We start from the raw sequence: 22,250 nt of genomic DNA on the forward strand, positions 1-22,250 counted from the left end.
GCACATATTAACTTACTTAGTTTTATCTGTGAGGTAGGCACCAGATATCCCTCTCTATATGATGGGGAAACTGAGCCTTTGTTAAAATTAAGTGACTTGCCTAAGGTGACAGAGTGAGTTAATGGTGAAATAAGGATTGAAACCCAGGCAGTTTGACTCAAGAGTTTACTCTCTTAGCTCCCCTCCCACCGCCAGACACTGGTGGGCTCTGAGATAAACCGGAAGCACACCAGATCCAGTCCTTTGCTGTGGGAGGTTTATATTCTAGTACAGGAGGCATATAATAAATAAGAATTGCATTGATGTGTATTGTGGCTGGTGCTATGAAGGAGACATGGGCCACAGGATCCTGAAAGAGTGAATTCTAGTGTGGGCTAACCCATTTCCGGGAACCACAGAGCCCCCCCACATTGCAAATTTCCTAGTTTATACTCTGTACCGACAGCAAAGGAATATTTAAATGTGAAAATATCCCATAAGTCCTTCATATGTGAACATTAGGTTAAGTGGAGATTGATGAGAAGGAGTCTAAACAATTTTTAAAAGTTCCAACAATCGGGCCAGGCGCGGTGGCTCACGCCTGTAATACCAGCACTTTGGGAGGCCAAGGCATGCAGATCATGAGGTCAGGAGATCGAGACCATCCTGGCTAACAAGGTGAAACACTGTCTCTACTAAAAATACAAAAATTAGCCGGACATGGTGGTGGGCACCTGTAGTCCCAGCTACTAGGGAGGCTGGGGCAGGAGAATGGCGTGAACCAGGGAGGCAGAGCTTGCAGTGAGCCGAAATTGTATCTATCACTGCATTTCAACCTGGGCAACAGAGTGAGACTCCGTCTCAAAAAAAAATAATAATAATTGGCCAGGTGTGGTGGCTCATGCCTGTAATCCCAGCACTTTGGGAGGCTGAGACTGGTGGATCACTTGAGGACAGGAGTTCGAGACCAGCCTGGCCAACATGGTGAAATCCTGTCTTTAATAAAAATGCAAAAATTAGCCAGATATGGTGGCACACGTCTGTAAACCCAGTTATTCGGGAGGCTGAGGCAGGAGAATTGCTTGAACCCAGGAGGTGGAGGTTGCAGTGAGCTGAGATCGTACCATTGCACTCCTGCATGGGCAACAGAGCGAGACCCTGTTTCAAAAAAAAAAAAAAAAAATCCAACATAAGTTTATTTCTAAATTTTTCCTTTCCTGTGGTATCCTACTTGTTCTGAATGTCCTTTGTGTAACCCAGGGTTTCTCAGCCTCAGCATTATTGACTATTTGGGACCAGATAATTATTGTTGGGTAGGGCCTGAGGGCTGTTCTGTGCATTGTAGAATATTTAGCAGCATCCTTGGCCTCTTCTCACCAGTAACAACCCCTCTTCCTACAATTTGTGACAGGCAAAAATGTCTCAAGACATTGCTGAATGTCCCCCAGACAGCAACATTGCCCTAGGTTGAAAAATGCTTGTAACCCACCAACAACTCAAATTCCACGTATTCTTGAAGACCAGTTTTAATTGCCTCATGCTTCAAGCCCATTCTTCTCTCCACCTTTTCAAAAACCCACAACCACACTATATAGACAGTCTTTAAAGCTCAGCAGATAGCATTTTCTGAAATCAAGCAAACCGTCTTTACCCCAGCCTCCCTATAGGATGGGAAGGAGCACACAAATGTGAGGAAATTAATCAGGACTTCAGGCTCCCTCTGCATCACCTGTGGTAGTACAAGATTTGTTTGGGGTTTCCTACCTCACTCTTAGAACAGGGTTTAAGACAATGACTTCCAGACATGTTTTAAGCAGATGACTGACCAGATCATGAATTCCTGAATAGGAATTCCGTTTCATGAAAATGTCTCATTAATTTGTAGTAGCACTTCATTCAGGCCTTCAAACTGAATCAAAAAAATGAAAACTCGGTGGCTCAGGGTGCCACACTCTTCAGGAGAGTGGTAAAACATATGAATGTAGAAGAGCTTCGAGTGTTTGTGTGTCTGTAGGCAGTAAGTCCCTTGAGTTTAGCTCCTATTCAGACCAAAACATAGGAGCCTTTTCCTCCTATCAAGTAGCAGCATGGTGGGCTGACAAACAGAAAGCAGAGTGAATTCGAAAGGCATATATGTGCCCAGCATAACATCTCATCTTCTAAGACAGCAACATAACATTTCCGATTTTAAACCAAGGCAGAGTTAATCTGCAAAGCCTGTGCTTATTGTGGGAGATATGACAGAGGGAGAAAAAAAATGGAACCACAATGCAGCCATCTCTGGATCAACTTCTGAAAAAGCATTGTGATCTTCAATCTTAACAAATATCCAAATGGACCCCTAATAGCCCCTTGAAATACTCTGAAGTTGTTCTTAGAGCTTTTGTGTTTTTTTGGCAGTAAAATTACAGAGAAAGTAAAAATCGTTTTAATGTGCTAAGGATTTTGATACAGTATCATTTTAAATATACATTGTTGCTTAATTTTATTGATTAGTCTACAAATAATTATTGTGAGCTACTAAATGGCAATCACTGTGCCAGACGCTGGATATATAAAGACAAATAAATATCCTGTTGCTGACTTCAAGGATCTTACCATCTTTGAAGTGAGAAACAGGCGAGGAAGCTGACAATCATGAAGCAGGTTTCTAAGCTCCTTGACTGCACACTGGATAGTATAATAAATGAGGGGCAGCATCTAACTCAAACATGAAGGTTGGGAGAGGAGCGCAGGTGTCTGGAAAGTTTTTTCTTTTTCTTTCTTTCTTTTCTTTTCTCTTTTTTCTTTTTCTTTTTTTGAGACAGAGTCTCACTCTATCACCCAGGCTGGAGTTCAGTGGAACTCCACTGCATCTCAGCTCACTGCAACCTCTGCCTCCTGGGTTCAAGCGATCCTCCTGCCTCAGCCTCCCAAGTAGCTGGGATTACAGGCACCTGCCAGGTGTAAAAATCACACCTGGCTGATTTTTACATTTTTAGTAGAGACAGGTTTTCACCATGTTGGCCAGGCTGGTCCCAAACTCCTGACCTCAGGTGACCCACCTGCCTCAGGCTCCCAAAGTGCTGGGATTACAGGGGTGAGCCACTACGCCTGGCCTGGGAAGTTCTTTCTGAGAAGACAACAATCTATGACAACAAGTTAAAAGATTAAAATTTATTAAATGTAGTTGACTTGAGACTTTAATATGTCTATTTTGATAATTCTTGTGGCTCTCCACATAAATGATGCAAGATGGACTATAATCAAATAGAAAGCTGGAATGCTAAAGAAACAGATCTTTCATGAGTTTCTGAATAATTGCCACAACATTGAACAAAAGTATAATAAAACATATGCTTGATTTTTCCTATTAAGAGACTTTGCCAAAGCCTAGTAAAATACTCTTGATAACTTGCCTCATAAAGTAACAGAAGGGAAATGCCTCCGTGTTTTCCTACATTTAATGCCATCAAGATATGTTCCTGCCAAAACATGCAGATAGTCCTGCCTGGACTGAATTTAGGGTGACTGGTTGAGTCTGGAATGCTCATTGCTCTCATGCAGCAGAAAGAGAACTGGACTTGAGATCAGAAAACCTTAATGCAAGTCCCACTCTGTCACTCATAGCTGTGACATTTTACACAAGCCATTTAACCTTTCTGAGCCTCAGTTACCTCTTCTATAAGATGAGGCTTCCCAGGATGGCTATGAGGATTAAATGAATTCCAGGTTATTATTATTAGGCCTCTTTGCTAATTAGCTATTGGGTGAGTGGATCTTCTTGTGCAACAATACAAGGTCATACTTTAACCTAAGCACCATTGCAGAATATGTGATGGGGTAAATAGAGGTTTTCTCCCCTGTCTTCCTGCCTTCACATGTCATCCAAATCCTCCTCGTTGTAGCCAGAGTTTCATCCTTATGAAACACAGATTAGTCCTGTTGCTTCTAAGGGAACTCTTCAGTGCCTACTCTGGATGAAACCCAACATCTTGGTGCCATGGTCCCTTCTGTTCTGGGTGTGATTTTTGCCCACCTTCCTCCCCCTGCACACCTGTGCTGCACCAACCTCTCCATGCCTGTTCTCTCCCTTTGCCCTCTGTGTCTTGGCACCTGCTAATCCCTCATATTGAAATAGCTGTGCTCTTGTTTCTCCCACAAACTCCTCCCAACTGGTTCATCAGCATGCACCTCAAGTTGTAAGCCTTTCCTGTGTGCTTTCCGTGGTGTACAAATATACAGTGGTGTGGGAAATTTCCCACCCTGAATGGCCATTGTCCATTTACTTGTCTTTCTCCTTCATTGACCTGGGACTTCTTGGGGGCAGAGATTGGGTTTATTGCACTTCAGATCCCTTTGCTTCACTCTCAGCCTGTAACATTGTAGGTGCTCAGTAGGTCTTGTTGAATGAATGAATTGATCTATCACTGACCGATTAATAATTGGCTAATATGCACACCAACTGATTAAACATAAGACAAAATAAATTGTATTTATGATGTCAGAATGCAAATTCTTCATTCTTTAAACATTGCCACCCCCACAATGGAAAAAGGTATGGATGAGCTGTGAATCCTGATACTCATGAGGTCACTAAATAATAGTGTTTTTTAGCAAAGACTGGTGCTATCCTAACTCAGCATCCACTTTCCCCTTTCTCCAGAACAATGGACTCTTATTTTTATCTGGGTATGTGGCCACCAACAATAAAACAAACAAACAAAAAAATACAGTATTTTCCAGTGTGCCTTGAAGGTAGACATGGCAAACAACTAAGTTCTGGCAAATAAAATAGAAGTGGAGTGTTTTGTGGAACTATCAAGAGGACTGCTTAATGAGAGCTGACTCATCAAGGAGGAACCCTCCTTCACCAGTGTCTTCTTTTCCTCTTTCTTCAGACTTGGATTTGACATATTTAGATATGGCGGCTGAGTCCCAGCAGCACTTTGGACCATGAGATGACCTAGAGGATCCTAGCACCCGTGTGCTAGGATGTCAAAGCAAAAAGATGCAATGGGTTGGTTCTCTGATGGCACTATTAATCCTACAGTCCCAGCCTCTAGACTTCTTTACATAAGAGAGTAATGAATGAACACTCTAAGGCAGTGGTTAGTAACCATTTTTGTAAAAGGCCGGAAAATAGACATTTTAGGCTTTGTAGTCCATACAGTCTCGGTCACAGCTCCTCAACTCTGCTGTCATAATTCAAAAGCGGCCACAGTCAATACATAAATAAATGAGTGACTACATTGGAATAAAATTTTAATTACAAAAACAGGTGGCAGGCTGAATTTGATTCATAGACTGTAGCCTACTGATCCCTGCTCTGAGGCACGGTGATTTTGAGTCCGTGTGATATATATAGCTAAATCTCACCCTAATGAACACATCTTATTGGTGAGATGAAACTTGATTTGAAAGAGAGAAACTGTCAAGACTCTTGTTTCATTTTAAAAAGTGTTACCTTCAGTAGACTCCTTCTCCCTTAACTGATCCTTATTTGATTATACAAAGTTCTGACATTTCTGTTTCCAGACTCTTTTGATTATTAAGACCGGATGATCCAGGGCTTTTCTAGGTTTCTAAGTTCCATTATGTTCAGTTTGGAGGATTCCAGCAGAATATAAATGGGACAGTCATCAGGTATATGGACAGGGAGGATAGAGGACAAAGGGCAAGGCCTGTAGGAACTGAATGAAGAACACCATGCTGAGAGCTCCTAAAATCTGTTTGAATTATATGACAAAACTTTCAGGCTGCCTGGATGATAGCTTATTGTACTCTGTTACCAGGGAGATTGTACAAGCTGAATTGATGTTTAGCAGCAGGACAAGAGCTACTCTTGGAGATTCTGTTCAGCAGAGACTTTACTTGTTGCTGCTAGGATGTCTTGGCTTTTCTGGTTTAACTTATCCTGTCAATATAGAACAACATAGTACAGACCAGGAATGGCAAATTGATTTCTCCTTCCATGCAAACTCCAACTGATGGGTAGTACATAGCTGGAACTTTGTATTGAGACAGATTATGTGGCTGCGTCCAGGTTTAAACAGAAGTGGTCTATGCTTCTCTACAGTGTCTTCCCCAGCTGCATGAGAGCAGTTAAAGGAAAGGAGGAATCTCAAACACGTTGCCTCTCTTGATATAGACTCAAGCGACAAGGAAGCTAGCAGAGCACCATCATTTAAATAATCTCTAATCTGGTTCTTCATTTTACACATGGCTGTAATATTAGGGCTGGGAAATGTAAAATAAGTCACACAGGGTTCTATGACTAGTTAGTAGCAAAACCACTGTTAGAAGTCAACAGTAGTATTCTTCATTACACAATACTTGACATATTCAATTGAGAAATTTTTATGCTTTTCGTTAAGTTTTCATAATTTATTTCTAACATAGAACTAGAACCAGCTTATTGGTGTTCCGACAACCAAACTTCTAGAGCTCTTGTTGCTGGCATTTTACCAGCCTGATCCTTCAGACTCCATTTAATTTTGTGAACCCCAATTGCCTTCCAAACATTGTGTTTTTTGTTGTTGTCGTGTTAATGATGTTCAGGGTCAGTTTCTATTGCCTACAGTCAAAAACTTGGATTGATATGATGGTTGCATAATATTCCAAAGAGTACAGTCATTAAATTGTGATTATAAATTATTGAGGGATGGAACTCTGCCTTAGTACACCCCACTCATAGTAGATATTCAATTATCATTTGTTGAATTGAAATTTCTCACCTATTCTAAATTTGTGTTCTTTTAAACACTATTTCAACAAACGTCTCTAAGGTTATAGCTTTCTACTTTTTATTTATTTATTTTTTTTGAAACGGAGTCTCGCTCTGTTGCCCAGGCTGGAGTGGAGTGGTGTGATCTCTGCTCACTGCAACCTCTGCCTCCCAGGTCCAAGTGATTCTCTTCCCTTAGCCTCCCAGGTAGCTGGGATTACAGGCCCCTGCCACCACACCCAGCTAATTTTTGTATTTTTAGTTGAGACAAGGTCTCACCATATTGGCCAGGCTCATCTGGGACTTCTGATCTCAAGTGATCTGCCCACCTTGGCCTCCCAAAGTGCTGGGATTACAGGCGTGAGCCACCACGCTCGGCCACTTTCCACATATTTTTGATTACTTAGGATAGATTCTCAAGAATGGGATTACTGATCACATGGTAGGATCATGTTTATGGCTCAATATGTATTACCAACCTGCTTTCCAGAAGGGCTATATTGATTTACCATGCCCCCTGCCATGCTTGAGATCACCAGTTTCCCTAAAACCCTGTCAGCACTCATGCAATAGAAGGAAGTACAACAGCTCATTGTTATTTTAGTGTGAATGTTTTCTCATTTGCGTGTTGCTAATTGCATCGTCTCATTTGTGAATTCACTTACTTGTCTTTTGCAACCTAAATGAACTCCATAAAGAGTGAAGATATTAACTTATACTAACTGTTAATATTGTCCTCACTTAGGGTTTGTTCTTCCATTTAGTTGTGGGATATTTGGGGAACATCTTTACTCTCCTTTGAAGAGAATCCTGTTTAACTTCTTCCAAAACCTTGAACTCTGCAAATTTCCAACCTTGTGAAAATGCTTGGGTCACCTGCCCTAGCTGCCAGCATTAATTAACCAAAGGAAGGCATCTTACCCACTACTGTCAGCTAATCTGGGAAACACTTTGGATACCTTTCCCTACATGCCAGGATTGCTTTCCATGGTCAAAAATAGAATAAAATATCATATGTTCCCCATCGTTACTGTTCTTTTCCAAATAGGAAATTCGTTGCTATTTAAGCCAAATCTCCAGCCCAACTTGCTGTCCCTGAAGCAAGGGTTTGACATGTCCCTTTACAAATCTTTACAGATTTCTTGCTTCCACTAAACCAGCTTCTAATGGTTTAAAGTATCCAGATGGTATCCTCCACCACAAAAACTTGAGTTGAGATAGAACATAAACCATTCTCATGATCTAAGATGGCGATTCTTAAAAATAGGCATCACAGCACAAAGGAAGCCCTTGGCAAAAAGGTAACAATGAAGGACCCTTCTTCATTCTCAACATTTTGAAAATTGTGTCTTTTATTATCTTCCTGAATCTCTGCTACTTTCTGACCCCTGATTCCACAGTTTTCTCTTTAACCAATTTTCAGCTTTAGTTTTCCCTCAGGTAGCACAGAGCAATTCGACATTTTTATAATCCTTTCAGAAATTGTTTCTTTAATCCTTTTCCCCTCAAACCTCACTCCTAGACCCTAGCTGAAACATCTTTTGGTTCTGAGGAAACCTCTGTGAACTGAAAATATACTGAAAACTGGTCCTGTATTCGTTGTTCAAAATTAATTAAATAGAAGAGTTACTTTCCAAAATAGCAGAACTCATTAGAGCATCAGAACTCAGATACACACTTATATGAAAGGGAACACATACTGGTTGACATAGAGCTGAAGAGAAGCAAATGCCATATCTGTAAAGATCAGAATAAGTGTTCTAATGTAATAAAGCAGATGGGAAACATTAAATCAGAAGTCAAGAGAGGGACTCTAGCCCCAGGTTGCTGCTAATTAGCTAATGACCTTCGGGCTCAGTTTGAGGCTCAGGTCCCTTATCTATGAAACTGCAGTCAGGCCAGGTGAGGTGTGCATGCCTGTAGTCCCAGCTACTTGGGAGGCTGAGGTGGGAGGATCACTTGAGCCCAGGAGGTCGAGGCTGCCGTGATCTATGATCGTGCCACTGCACTCTTGCCCGGGTGACAGATTGAGCTCCTATGTCCAAAAACAAAACAAAACAAAACTGGAGTCAACTGGTGATTTTCAAGCCTTGGAGTTTTTTTAGCAACACAACTCAGTTTTCAAGTGAAAAATATAACAAAAGAACAGATGCCGGTAGAACTCCTCTGGGTGGAATAAGGGCCGGTGGTCTAGAATCCCACCCTCTTAACTCTTCTACTCCTCAGGGCTTCAAGAAAGCCTCAGATTATTCCTTATCATGACTGTTGATATATGAGCAGGCCCAGTTATTTTCCAGCTCTAAAATTCTCTCCTCTCCCATGGTTAAAATGTAGATTGTGCTTTTAGATTGAGTAGGTTAGATTAGCAGAGTAGCATGGAAACCTGTCCCTGTGCCCAGGCCTGGGCATTTTGGGGTGTCACCCGACAGAGAAGCCATGACCTCTGTCTGCCTTCACTACACAAGGGCATTACTATGTCATGGAGTTTTCAGAATATGAATAATGACCCAACTGTTCTTTTTGCCAGGTACTTCCTTTGTCCTGTGAACTGTGCTGCAGATCCTCCCACCTTACCTGGAATTCTCACCACCAGCCTCATCTTGAGCTGCTCATGCCAACACGCCAATCTAGCTTAGGGGGCTGGGGTCAGGTCATAGGGTCTTGGCTGCTTCCTCTGCTGGAGCTTGTCAAAGCTGGCCCCTTCTCTTATTTCAGGTTCCAACTTGTATGTCACCTTCTGAGAGAAGTCTTCTTTGACCATCCTGATTAAAGATACCCTGGACATCCTGTTTTATTGAATTCATAACATTTATTACTATGTACATATGTATTTAGTTTGTTATATTTACGTTTACTTGACTCCGTCTACACACACTGAAATGTGAACCCATAGAAAAGAGAGATCTTATCTGTCTTGTCCATCCCCCAGCATCCAGAAAAGTGCATGGTCCAGAGTAGATGCTTTGTGAGTAACTTGTGAATGAAAAAATGAACAGGAGACGTTGTTATTATAATCTCTATCATACAGATGCAGAAACCGAGACTTAGGTTTGACTGCCAACTCTGAAGCTTCATCACTGGTAAGCAACTGATTCTAGATTCAAACTCAACTTTGACCTAAGAGCAAATCTTGACTCTGGTATTTGGCCTCTCTAAGTGGAACCATTTTCAACTCTCATCAATGTTTACATCTACCTGATAGGATGCTAATAAGATAATGATTACAATGACAATGAAAATTGTGATAACAATAACTACTCACACTTCAAGTGTTTATTGGGCCTCTCCTTGATCATGTGCAGAGCGCACATTACCTCAGCTGGCAGCACATTTGTTACTGGTTTCCTCTAATTTTTTTGAAAGTTCTTTCTTATCTTGAGCCAAAATCTACCGTTATGCATCTTTCACCGACTGATCTCAGTTTATCCCTCTATTACAAACACAGTGAATCTCTTGTAGCTCCAGGTAGAGAAAGTAGGTGGCCAAAGAATGGACTTGGGGTCTGGATATCACTAGTTTTTGTTGTTGTTGTTGTTTAACCAATTTGCAAATACCTAGTAAGTCAAGCATTCCCAGGTGGGTAATTTACAAGGCAGTTTACCTGCCATGGGTGCTTTAATGAGTATTATTATTGTAGTTTCATCTTAATTAATGGTGATATTCTTTTTCTTAGCTAGTAGATCAGCACACTCTTATTAAGGAAATTGGTTGTCACCACTGGCTTTGAGTAATTTGTTTTGCCTATGCAAGCTGTCTTCATAGGAAAAGGTTTTCATATTATATTCATTCCCCCCTCCAATTGCATGTGATAAAGATTCATGAGGAGGAACCAGGTAAACCCTCTGAGCTCCTTAAAACCAAGACCCAATACAGACCTGTTTAATTTTGTGGTCTCTGGCTTCAGCTTTTGGCTTTTGAGAGCATTTTAGTCCAAACTACACAGTGTTCTCTGTGGTCTTTGCTGGTGGCAGCTGGGGATCTTGTATGGCTCATAACTTTTATCTAGGTCCAAATTTTCTGTTCTGTTCTACACAAAGAAATAGAGAAAATATGATAATAGCAGCTAATATTTAGTATGTACTGTGAGCCAAGAATTGTTCTAAATCTTTTACTTAGATTATTGCATTTAATAGACGATATTATATTCTGGGAAAATAGCATAGGCCCTGTTTTCATGTAATGCATTTCATGCATTTTCATCATTTCATCCTTAATTTCAATTTCCAATTTTATGATATTCTGTGTTCCTCAGTGATATGACTGATTCAATGCAATAATTCATGTAACGTGCTTATAGCAGTGCCTGGGAGAGACTTAGCACTCAAGAAATCATAGCTGTTGTGATTACTGTATTTCTTTCTTGATGCTGAACAGATTCAGTATTTTTGGATCTAGATTCACAGTGGAGCATGCAATTTTCTGACTTAAATCAACACACTGTACTACAGTCGACAGGATGATAAGGTAGAAATAGCAACATGCTGCAGGGCAAGAGATCTGGGGTCAGGCTTTAGCCCTGTACTTTCATAGGTTGTGAACACCCCAGCAGTTCCTCAACTCCTGAGAGCTTTGATTCCTCATTTAAACATGAGATATGTGAACCTGGTGATCTCTGAGATCCCTTACCTCATGTGAACCTTCCTTGACAGAATGTGAATTTCGCCATAATGAGGATTATATTTCTATAGTCTCAGCTCACATAGTACGTTAAAGAGACCCCAAAGCACCATAGTGTGAGAATCTTCAGCAAATGCTGAGTTAGTAAGGAACATCCAAAAAGGACCCTCCAGGACTCCCTTCTGTCTGTTCCCCCATAGCACTCACTAGCAGGTGAAGCCATCAGTAACTAATGGGGTTAGGAATTATCAGGAAAGGCAGTGTGAAATGCACCATTGGTAGTATTTTTTTTTTTTTTTTTTTAATGTCAATTCGTTCTGATTCTTATTGCAAGGGAAGTAGTGTGGTGTGAAAAGAACAGTGCTGGCCCCAGAGTCCAGAGCCTGTGAATTTCATTTCAGCTCTGCCACTGTCTGGTTTTCTAGCAAATGACATTGACCTTCCCTGGGCCTTAGTTTTAGCAGTTGACAAACTAGAGGATTGCTAACAATTTCTTGCAGTTTAAAAACTCTCCGCTACCAATTTCTTTATATAAGAACAATACTCATATGAAATCCTACTGACAGAAAAGCAGTTTGTCTCCTCTTTCTCCTTTTTTTTTTTTTTTTTTTTTTTGCCAAGTGTAATGAGAGTTGGTGTGGAAAAATATATTCTGCTGTGAAAAGGTTCATTCAGCCTTTTCTTAATAGATCAAGTGGTTGGTATTTCGGCTGGCTTCTGAAATACATTGCAAATCATAATCTGGAAAAAGTTCCAAAGCAGCTCCAAGCCTTCCTGCTGAATTTGGATACATCTTTAGGTCTTATTCTGCAGCTCATCCTTAACAACTGACAAAATATTTACTTTGCTCAGTACAGAAAAGGGTAACATTTTCCAAAATATTAAACTAGGTTGGATTCAGAACACAGACAATGAGGCAAAAAGCTGGACCTCTGTTCGAAGCAGTGTCATTGAATCATTTTCCAGAGTGCCATGAGAAACAGCCTTGGTGGATGTTTGTGCTCCACAGTAATTCTGAAAAAGGCAGAAGCCAGCCAGCCTCTGTCTAGCAGACCCACTGGTGTGTTGAGCAAGTGGTTCTCAAAGTGTAGTCCCTGTGCCAGCAGCATCAGCATCTACTGGCAACTGGTTAGAGATGCAAATTCTCACAGTCCATCCCAGACCTACAAAATCAGAACGTTCCAAAATGTGGCCTCCCAATCTATGCTGTAATGAGTCCTCCAGGTAAACAAGTCTAAGTACTTCTGATACTGAGGAAAGTTTGCAAACCACTGGTTTAGGCCTGTGAAGGCTACAGGTGTTTATTGCCTTGCAATCGAGGGTTTGAAACAAGGACAAGACTAGTAACTCAAGTTTTTATTAATGAATTAATTTTTTTTCAAATGTAAATAATTCGGAAAAATAATTTGAAATTTGGGGATATTGCTTTTTGAAAAGCTCTCTCCTCCAAGGCTTTGTCCCTCTCTTCCCATCTCCCTCCCCAGCCCCACTTCATGCTTATGGCAACAGGGTCTGAATTATATTTGTCTGTTTTTAAGACAGTGAAAATGCACTGCAGTTTGGTTTAATGTACTTGAATGTAGCTAGTAATTTTGATAAAAAGTAATTGCATTTTTTTAAAAAAGACTCTTACTTGAAGTTCCTCTTATGATGAAAAGGTGGACAAAAATTGAATGACTATAATTTATAATGTTCTATTCTACCAATGAGGCTTCTCTTTAACAGAATAACTATTTTTTATAAATAAATTGTGATTTATTTTAAATTAAATTACTGGAAATCAGTCGAGTCACCAGCCTTAATTAAGAAATAGACTACCATCGTAAGGGCTGTAGTGTTGCCATTTAAAATTGCAAATAATTTTTAGGGGAAATTAAGATAGTCCTCATAAGACCTCCTCCTCCTCCTCCTGAACGTCTCCTGCCTGCCCTGCCTCGTCTGTGTGACCTGCCTGGCCACTGCAGGCATCTGAGCTGTGACCTTTGTCCTGCAGTCTCATGCTTGGTGATGTCATTCGGTCCCAGGGTTTCAACTCCTGCATCTGTTGATTTGGAAGGCACACAAATCTGTAACTAGAGTGTGATTTTGCTCCTGAGTTGCAGCCAATGTCACCAACTGCTTCAGTGTCCTTCCAGTGCCTTAAGACCACATATCCAAACCGGAACTCCTCATCTTTTACCCTCCCTTTCCTCTTCCCAACATCCCTATTTCCTTTAATGGGCATTTCCCACCTCAGTGCCCCCCATGACCTGCCATTAAGTTGAGGGCAGGAAACCAGGAATAGTAGGAGATTCTGGGGTTTGGAACTATGTAGGTCTGGATTCAAATCCAGGTTGGCCACCTCTTGGTCAGGTGCCATTAGGTAACTCACTTCTCAGATCTTCAGCTTCTTCATGTATAAACAGAATTGTTTGGAGAAATAAGAGAGGAAAAGTATATTAAAATTCGGTTATGTAATGTATTATCCAAACTAGAGCACATTGAGAGTGAACATGGCTATTGTTAATAAATAATAATAAATTCCATGACCCTCCAAAAAAGGCAAAATCTTAAACTGCACCAAGCAAAACAAGATGTATCTTCATTCTACATGTTTAGTGCTGTGAGTAATGTAGTAGGTCCTCAATTAATACATGTTCCCTTTCCCTTCCTTCCTGCCATAACAATGTTTGTCTTCAGTGTTTTCTGAATCTACCCGTGGTTTCCATCCCTCCTGCTCCTACAGCTGTCCTCAGTCCCTGACACTAAGACCATTGTGATGTTCTCCCAGCCAGGTTCCTTGCCTTCCATTTTTCCCCTCTAATAGATTCCTTGTACAGTTGCCAGATTAATCTTCTGAAACCACATCTCTTAAACCATTCTCTGCCTCAAGGCCCCTTAACGAGTGCCCATTGCCCAGTTAATAAAGTTAAAACTCTCCAATATGGTATTTAAAAGTCTTCCTGCTTGGAGTCCAGTAGCTTTCCTCAGACTTAATTCCAAGCACTGTCCTTTGTCTATACCAGGTTCTTGGCAAACTCCACCATTTCCCAACATCCTTGCCTTCCCTGACTGCTGTAGTCTTCCCTTCTGTCTCTGCCTATTCAAATCCACTGTCCTTTATGCTGAAGTGTGGCCTCTTCCAGAAAGCCTTCCCTTGTCTGCCCATTGAGAAGCTCTCCCCCTCCCTAAAGTATCTTAACAATGTTTTATTCATATCCCTCTCTGTTTTATATTGTAGTTAATCAGGCTCGTGTCTTAGACATCCCACAAGGAAAGGGAGTGGGAGGCAGTTCAAGCCTCTTTGCCTCAGATAATTCACACATGAGAGGAATTCAGAAAATGCTTGTAGAATGAATAAATGACTGACTGAAAGTCATTTTTGCCTTCAATAATTAAATACTGCCATTGCTTTCTCTTTAAGTAAGCAAAAGTTCCTAAAACATAAGCCAGGTATTCTTATTTATTTTGCTTCTTTTAAGAACTTGGAGATTGAAATCTTTACTGTCACTGAGAGTAAAGATTCGAAAACTACAAATAACTTTTTCCTGCATCTTCATGTTGATGTTATCAGCTTTATTTGCCTAAAAGAAGCAGCTTATTTAATAATTAGAAAGAAAAAAAAAACCATAGCTCCAAGAAGCGAATTTTACATATCATAAAGTGAAAGTCAGAATCTGCTTACAACTCAGGTATTGGAAAACACAATTTGTCTCATTGATGGCCTCTCCCCAAACTCCAAACCGTATGGGGCAACTTTGTCTTGTTTTCCCTTGTTTCTGTCCCAATTTTAGAGGCAAATTTGTATGTATTTTCATGTAATATGCCTCTACTCTCTCTTTTGGCATATTTGTTTTTATGATTGTTTTATAGTCAATAACACATACACTTTTTTTAAAGAGCACATCTGTGATTAAGGGAATAGGTTTTAGCAAATTTAAAAAAAAATGCTCCAGATCTCTTTAAGAGAAAGCTACTCATTTGCAAAGAGATCATTTGTAATTGCTGGTGAATCTTGTGTAATGGTGATAGAGAAAACCAGTCATCATTGTTCTCTGACTTCTTCTGTTTCAACATTTATCCACTGGTTTGTCTTACAAAAGTGCTCAGGTATAATGACAAGAGTCACCTGTTCAGGCTTGCCTTAAAATGGCAGTTACACATTCCACTCTTCTTAACTTTTTTTTTTTTTTTTTTGAGATGGAGTCTCACTCTGTCGCCAGGCTGTAGTGCAGTGGCGTGATCTCGGCTCAGTGAAGCTTCTGCCTCCCAGGTTCAAGCAATTCTCCTGCCTCAGCCTCCCAAGTAGCTGCGACAACAGGCATGCCCCCCATTGCCCAGCTAATTTTTGTATTTTTTTTTTTAGTAGAGATGGGGTTTCACCATGTTGGCCAGGATGGTCTTGATCTCTTGACCTCATGATCCACCCGCCTCGGCCTCCCAAAGTGCTGGGATTACGATTCTGAGCCACCATACCCGGCCTCTTCTTAACTTTTTAAATGAAGAGATCTTTTTCTTTGATTACATAATTCCCCAAATAATTCTGTTAGCTGCTACAAATATTTTTACCAGACTTTCATCTCAGTGTGTGTTTTTGGAAGTGAAAATATAGGCAGTTAATTTTTATTGACTTTTAAATAGGTAGGCCTCAGAATTAGCATAATTTTGTGACAATTGTGTAGAATCTACACAGCTGGCCATTAAAAAATGAATGGAGTTAGCAAGGGGTAGCTAATTCCCATCCTCTCTTAGGGAACTCTGGGATGTCAGGGCAGGCCACCAAGGATCTTATTTTTCTAAGGAACCTAGTGCTCTAAAGCAAGCTTGCCCAGCCTGTGGTCCGCAGCACATGCAGCTCAGGATAGCTTTGAGAGCTGCCCAACACAAATTTATACACTTTCTGAAAACATTGAGTTTTTTGTGATTTTTTTTTTTTTTTAGTTCATCAGCTATCGTTAGTGTTATAGTATAGTTTATGTGTGGCCCAAGACAATTCTTCTCTTCCAATGTGGCCCAAAGAAGCCAAATGATTGGACACCCCTGTCCTAAAGAAGATAATTCACTGTCTGAACTTTTATCATCAAATTAAGTCTCTTGAACAAAGAGAAAAGACTTCTTGGAAATCAGAAGGTTGTCCCAGAAAGCAAGAATTTTACCTGTAGCCAGTCAGTCACCCTGTCAACAAATGCTTAGTCAGTGCTTGTTACGTCCTAGGCCCTGGACAAAGTGTTGAGAATGGGGTTGGAAACAGCCCAGCAGGGTTCGGCGTGGAGTACGCTGTCTGATGGAGAGGAGCCATTACGACTGCCCCGTGCCCCTGCCCCGTGCCCCTCCTTCATCCCCATTTGGCCCTATTGGCATCAGGAGGAAGGTTTCAGAAAGCACCAATGAGAGATAATCTTTAAGTGTCCTCCAGCCTGGGGACTGGAAAGTTCTAAACTCTTGGATCTAAGAGATTGTAAAATTGAAAAAGCAAAAGCACAAAAACAGACTTTTAGGGCCTAAAATATTCCTATAAGCTTGCAGAGTCATGTCCTCCAAATGTAGGACAAAAGAGCTTGATCTCTTTGGGGTAAATTTTTTTTTTCAGCATGGAAAGCCCTGACTGATATTTTAGGGTTCTTTCAACAGGGTTCTTTTGATGCAAAAAAACAAAGATTTAGTGGCCATAGGGGTTGGGTCTTGGAGGACCTAGGGGTGGGCTGGCAGCATCAACTATCAGGGTGCACATGCACAGGGACCCAGGACAGGCCAGGAGGAACTGGGGCCGCCGAAGGGCTGAGCTGCAGGAAGAGTGGAAGAACATGGGTCGTCACCTCGTGGTCCTTAATGTGACCAGTAATGCCCCCAGAGCTCACTGCATTCCTCTTTATCTGTTAGGTATCTATTATCTACCTCCCTTAACCTCCTCTCTTTCTATTTTATCTTTCTCTATAGTGATTTCAAACACTTTTAAGCCTGAAACTCTTTCTTTAAGTAACATCTTATATTTAAAGCTAATAAAAACTGAACTGCAAAGTGGCAGTCGGCTCAGCCCCTCCCATTCGGACCTCCCCTCATCCCTGTACCAGGCCCTGCATTACCCCCACAGAACCCCAAAGGCACCTTGGAACATACTTTGAAAATCTCTGCCCTGCCCTCTTAAATTTGGTTCTCTCATAGTTAACTGTTCTTCATGACCTACAATGACCTACCTGAGGCCCCCAAGGGGCTGTATTTTGGTTTTTTCGCACCAGGCCTCTTTATATACAGACTAGACTATTCTTGAATGAAGCATCCGCCTCTGACCAGTCAGTTGTGGCCAAGGCGAGGGTGGAGTTAAGTAGTACAAAATGTGGCTAGGTAAGGCTCTCTCTATAGCAGGGGCTGAGCAAGATGGTGGCCCTCTGCAGGACTCTGTGTGGGACAGACACCACGACTGCCATGTGCAGGTGGAGCAAGTGTCCCAACACCAAAACCAGGAGAGTCTACAGGCAGGCAACAGCATCAAACAGCCACAGGCCCACATGAGGGAGAGAACAGCTGAGGAGCACGAAAGAGGGTTTGAGTCACCATTAGAGGGTGGGACCACATTTACTTGGACAAACAAGAGGCACTCAGGGGGCTTCAACTCTGGGACTATTGAAAGCTCAAAACGAAATGAAGAAATGGTTGTTGCAAAAGTGATGAATTGGCCCCAAGGTGGGTGTGGTCTGGGGAACAGGGAAAATAAAAGTAACCTTCATCTGCTCCCTTTGTGTAGGTGTGGAGCTAGTTTTTAAAAAATGTGTTCTTTTCATTTCCAAGATGTCAAGTATAAAACGCCAACTCACTTTAAATTTAAGAGTTCAATTCTAATTCTCTATAAAAGGCAAAGGTTGCTTTTGTGGCCACATGAGACATTGCTTTGAAGGATGCCTGGCTAAGATCTTTTTGGCAGTGCCGGATCATGCCATTGCCATGATGGAAACCCAGATTTGGGGCCAGTAGGAGGAACTGTGACTCTCCAAGCCAAAGGAGGCAGAATATGGCCCTAAGTGGGTCCTGTGCTTCAGTAGGGGCAAGACCTGACTCCAGGAGTACCCTTGGACTTGACCTTAAGGCAGTGTGAAGACAGCAGCTCTGTTTCCTGCCATTTGAACAAAGCACAGGAAACAATTTGTACTTACTACTCATATATGAAGACCTTTGCCTCCAAAATGGAATTGGTTTGAAGAGACTTAAGTTATAATTCTAGCTTTGACACTACCTTAGTGTGTAATTGTATTGCAGTTTTTTAACTTTTTAGTTTCTTTTTTGGTGAAAGACACATTCACTTCTAATGTATCCCAAACTGGGAATCCCAACAATGTATTCCTGCAACCTGTTGTCCATTCCCTTCTACCCTCTCTGGAGTTCTATCACAAACAGGCAGGTGCAGCTTGTTGGGAAAAGTGTATATTTTATCATGTAATGGACATTTTCACATTTGCAATTTAATGCTTTCCAACTCACCAGAGCATGTAGACCATCATTAATGCTACCACACCCTCATTTACCAGGAGACTGCTATGATGTCATTGCTTGTGTCTCAAATGAGTTGAACCACCATGACAGTGACAACTCATCATTCTTCTTTCAGCAGATAGCACCCCACACAGACCACCCTCCACAGAAAAAGATGACCAAGGCAATGCCATTTAGTTGTTTTTTTCTTAATTCTTTTGTAATAATTTCATTTTTAATGCCTCTCATTTCTGGACTCTCAGAAAAAAAAAAAAGATCTTTGACCAGAGTCAAGGAGGAAATTTGTGGGTTTCTGTGGTACTATTTCATCTGCAACCTGTCCCATTTATAAGGCTTCATCATTCAGTGAGAGAAAATGACATCACATCAAGATTCGATGGAACATTTCATGACCTTAGTGTCTTTTATTTTAAAAGTAATTAAAAATGTGATCCTGAGCTCAGAGAACTTTCCTAACTTACAGTTGACTAGAGCTAATATCTCATCATTGTCTTTCCATTTACCCTCAAACGAGGAGATTGGCTGCTATAAGTCTAAAATAGCAACCCGATTATGTTTAAAATGTAATTAAATTCTAACCTGTGGAAGTTTAAGATCCTTTAATGGTTTGCTAATGTCCCTAGCAGTTTCCCAATGGCAGGTATGATATTGCTATTGGTACATGAAATGATTTTAGGGACATAGTGGTGAATGATTTTGCTACTTATACAAACTTATTATACTTATTTTACTATGTATTAGTAAAAATGTAAATACTTATTAAAGTAAAACTATAATATGTAAGATAGTTAAGTTATAACATACTATCTTATATATTATAGTTTAGATTACTATAGTTACATACTAATCATATTAGTATATTATGATATTGTAATTTAAAAATACTGATTACCTGTTAAATGATAATATTTAGTATTTGTTGAATTAAATAAGATAAACTATTAAATTTAACTTCACACTTTTTTACACTTTCCTTTTTCTTTTATAATAAGCATATTAGTATAATCATTAATCATATTAGTATAATCATATGTGTAATATACATAATTATATGTATAATACTATATTATACATATTATACCAATATGATTAATATTAGCATATTAACTGTTATATATTAGGAATATCCTATGCATTAAGACAAATAATATATTATTGTATTTTTGCATTTTAATAACAATATATAGGTATCAAACCATGAATATTATTACTTAGATGGTCAGCAAAATAAGTGAGTCAACCTAGAATTCATTTTCAAAATACTAAACAAATAATAGCACAACTTGTTCTTAGATATAGGAAAGCTCATGAAGACAGTAAGAGAATAACTAAAATTTGAGAAATATTAACCAACAGAAGCAAGTCTGACTCCTCAACTTGGCTCCAGTTTTACGTCTTGCCCCTCTTTATTTCAGCCTTCAGATCCATTTGTTGCTTCTTAAATGTACAATTAACTTTCACACCTTCCATTCTTGAATTAAAATGTTGACTTAATCACATCACATATGGATGACCTTGGGAAAGTCAGTTACACTCTTTGGCTTTAGTTTCCTCATCTAACAAATAGGCATAAAAATAAATGAACTGCCACCCAGCAAAAGTTCTGGGTGGCAGTTCATTTATTTGGATATAATAGTATTGTGTAAACTGTAGTAAATTATACAGATATAAGAGATTATAATACTTTATCTTAACATCTTAACATCTTAACATCTCTTACAGTGCATAACAAGTGTTCATTACACATGTGTTAGAGAATAAATGAATGCATACCACTGATGTTCAGGTTTGAAATGGCATTTATTTCGTTAAGCAAGCATTCACAGAATGGCAGTACCTAATGCCGAAATAGTGGAGGAAGGATCTTTTCCTTCAAGATAGTGAAGGAGACTAACACCTAAAGAGGTAATTACAAATAAGGTATTATGCTAATTTTTAAAATAGAGATAAGATGAGGCGCATTGACTCAACTGGGAAATCTTCCCAGAAGAGGTGATGCTGAAGTTGCATCTTACAAGATGGAGAGGAGCTATCTCATGAACAGAGTGAAAAAGGGCTCTCTCTCTTGGCTGAGGGAGCATGGGCATAGCTGTAGACCAGTAATGTCCAGCAGAAATACAACGCAAGCCACAAATGCAAACCAGATGAAACAGAAATTCAAAGAAAGTGTGATGTTAACTTTAATAGTATATCTTATTTAATTCAACAAATACTAAATATTACCATTTAACAGGTAACCAGTATTTTTAGATTATAAAGATATTTTACAGTCTTTATTTTGTGCTCAAATAAATCTTCAAAACCTACAGCACATGTCAGTTTAGGCTAATCATATTTCAAGGGCTTAATAGCCACATGCCTGTTGTAGCTACTGTATTTGACAGCATACGTATAGATGATGGAGGAAAAGCCCAGAATACCAAATAAACTGTGAGTTCTTTGATATGCCTCCTGCGCAGATTCTAGGTGAAGACTGGTGGAAGATGAAAGGGAAACGTAGTCAGCTATGAGAGCATGAAGACCTTAGATACCAAGTTAAGGGATCTCTCCATTTAATCATAAAGGCACTGTGGAGGCTCTGCCACTTTTGAAAGATTTTATATAGATCAGATCTGAGGTTTCAAAAGATTACTCTGGCAACTGTATGAAGGATCAGTTGGGGGGGACCACAGTGCAAAGAAAGTTGGAGGTATTTCTCAATCTGTTCTGTTTCTCTGTGCTTAATGGAATTTTCATATAAACCCCAGCAATTAGTAGACAGGCAGCCCTTCTGAATTAGCAGTGTTTTCTGAGTTTTTATTATACTCCAGGATTTCATGAGAATTAAGGGTAAGGTGGAAGCGGCGCTAAGAATATCAGGTGGTAAGAGAGAAAGTCTGGCGTGTGGAAACCCTGAGGCTCAGGCTGAGCAGCCCATGAAGGGCGGTTCTTAGTCAAATAGACACTGTCCTCCACCAAACCATGGCACACAGTCAGTATACCATCACCAAATGCATGTGTGCAGGCCAGCTGTCCATAATTGTAAGGTATACATCAAAGGGAACTATCCACCATCCCCCAAACACCTTCTTTGCCAAGATGCTTCTTACCCTAAACTCTAGATAATAATCCTTCCTTTGAGTTAAAAATTGATTTTTTTGCCATCTTTTCTAAAGATGCAAATGTCTTAAGTAGGTTACATATTTTTATCACTATAACCTGCTAATAACTGAGCTATTTGCTTCCCTTTTCCCTTTATGGCAGAATACAAGCTTCCCAAATTCATTTTTCCCCGCAAGATTGCCTACTTCACAGGATCCTTTCTTCTTTGTTTTATTTTACCTTTCTGGCAATTTTGCTCCATGACACCATATTGGCTCCATTGGCCTCTAATCCAAAATTCTGCCTGTCAATGCATGTTTATGTGTGTAAGGTGGTGCAAATTGACATAGACACTTCAAGCAAGGTCCTTTCAGAGTCATGCTAGCCATGCCTCCTGTTCCTT

General features: G+C 40.2%; 1 protein-coding gene across 5 annotated transcripts in view; it reads left to right on the forward strand.

Annotated features, from left to right (window-relative positions):
- LOC105465752 (androgen induced 1) overlaps positions 1-22,250 on the forward strand; it is a 275,445-nt gene that overhangs the window by 150,293 nt on the left and 102,902 nt on the right. For 2 of the 5 annotated variants that reach the window (XM_011714329.3, XM_071096534.1), the window contains one exon: positions 9,213-9,475. The exons of the other annotated variants lie outside the window; for them this stretch is intronic. In XM_011714329.3, coding sequence (XP_011712631.1) covers positions 9,213-9,455 — 243 coding nt within the window. In that variant the 3' untranslated portion in view covers positions 9,456-9,475. Of the gene's footprint in view, positions 1-9,212; positions 9,476-22,250 lie in introns of those variants that run through there. 5 annotated transcript variants of the gene reach the window in all.

Source organism: Macaca nemestrina, chromosome 5, assembly GCF_043159975.1.
Source record: "Macaca nemestrina isolate mMacNem1 chromosome 5, mMacNem.hap1, whole genome shotgun sequence".
NCBI classification, from domain to species: domain Eukaryota; kingdom Metazoa; phylum Chordata; class Mammalia; order Primates; family Cercopithecidae; genus Macaca; species Macaca nemestrina.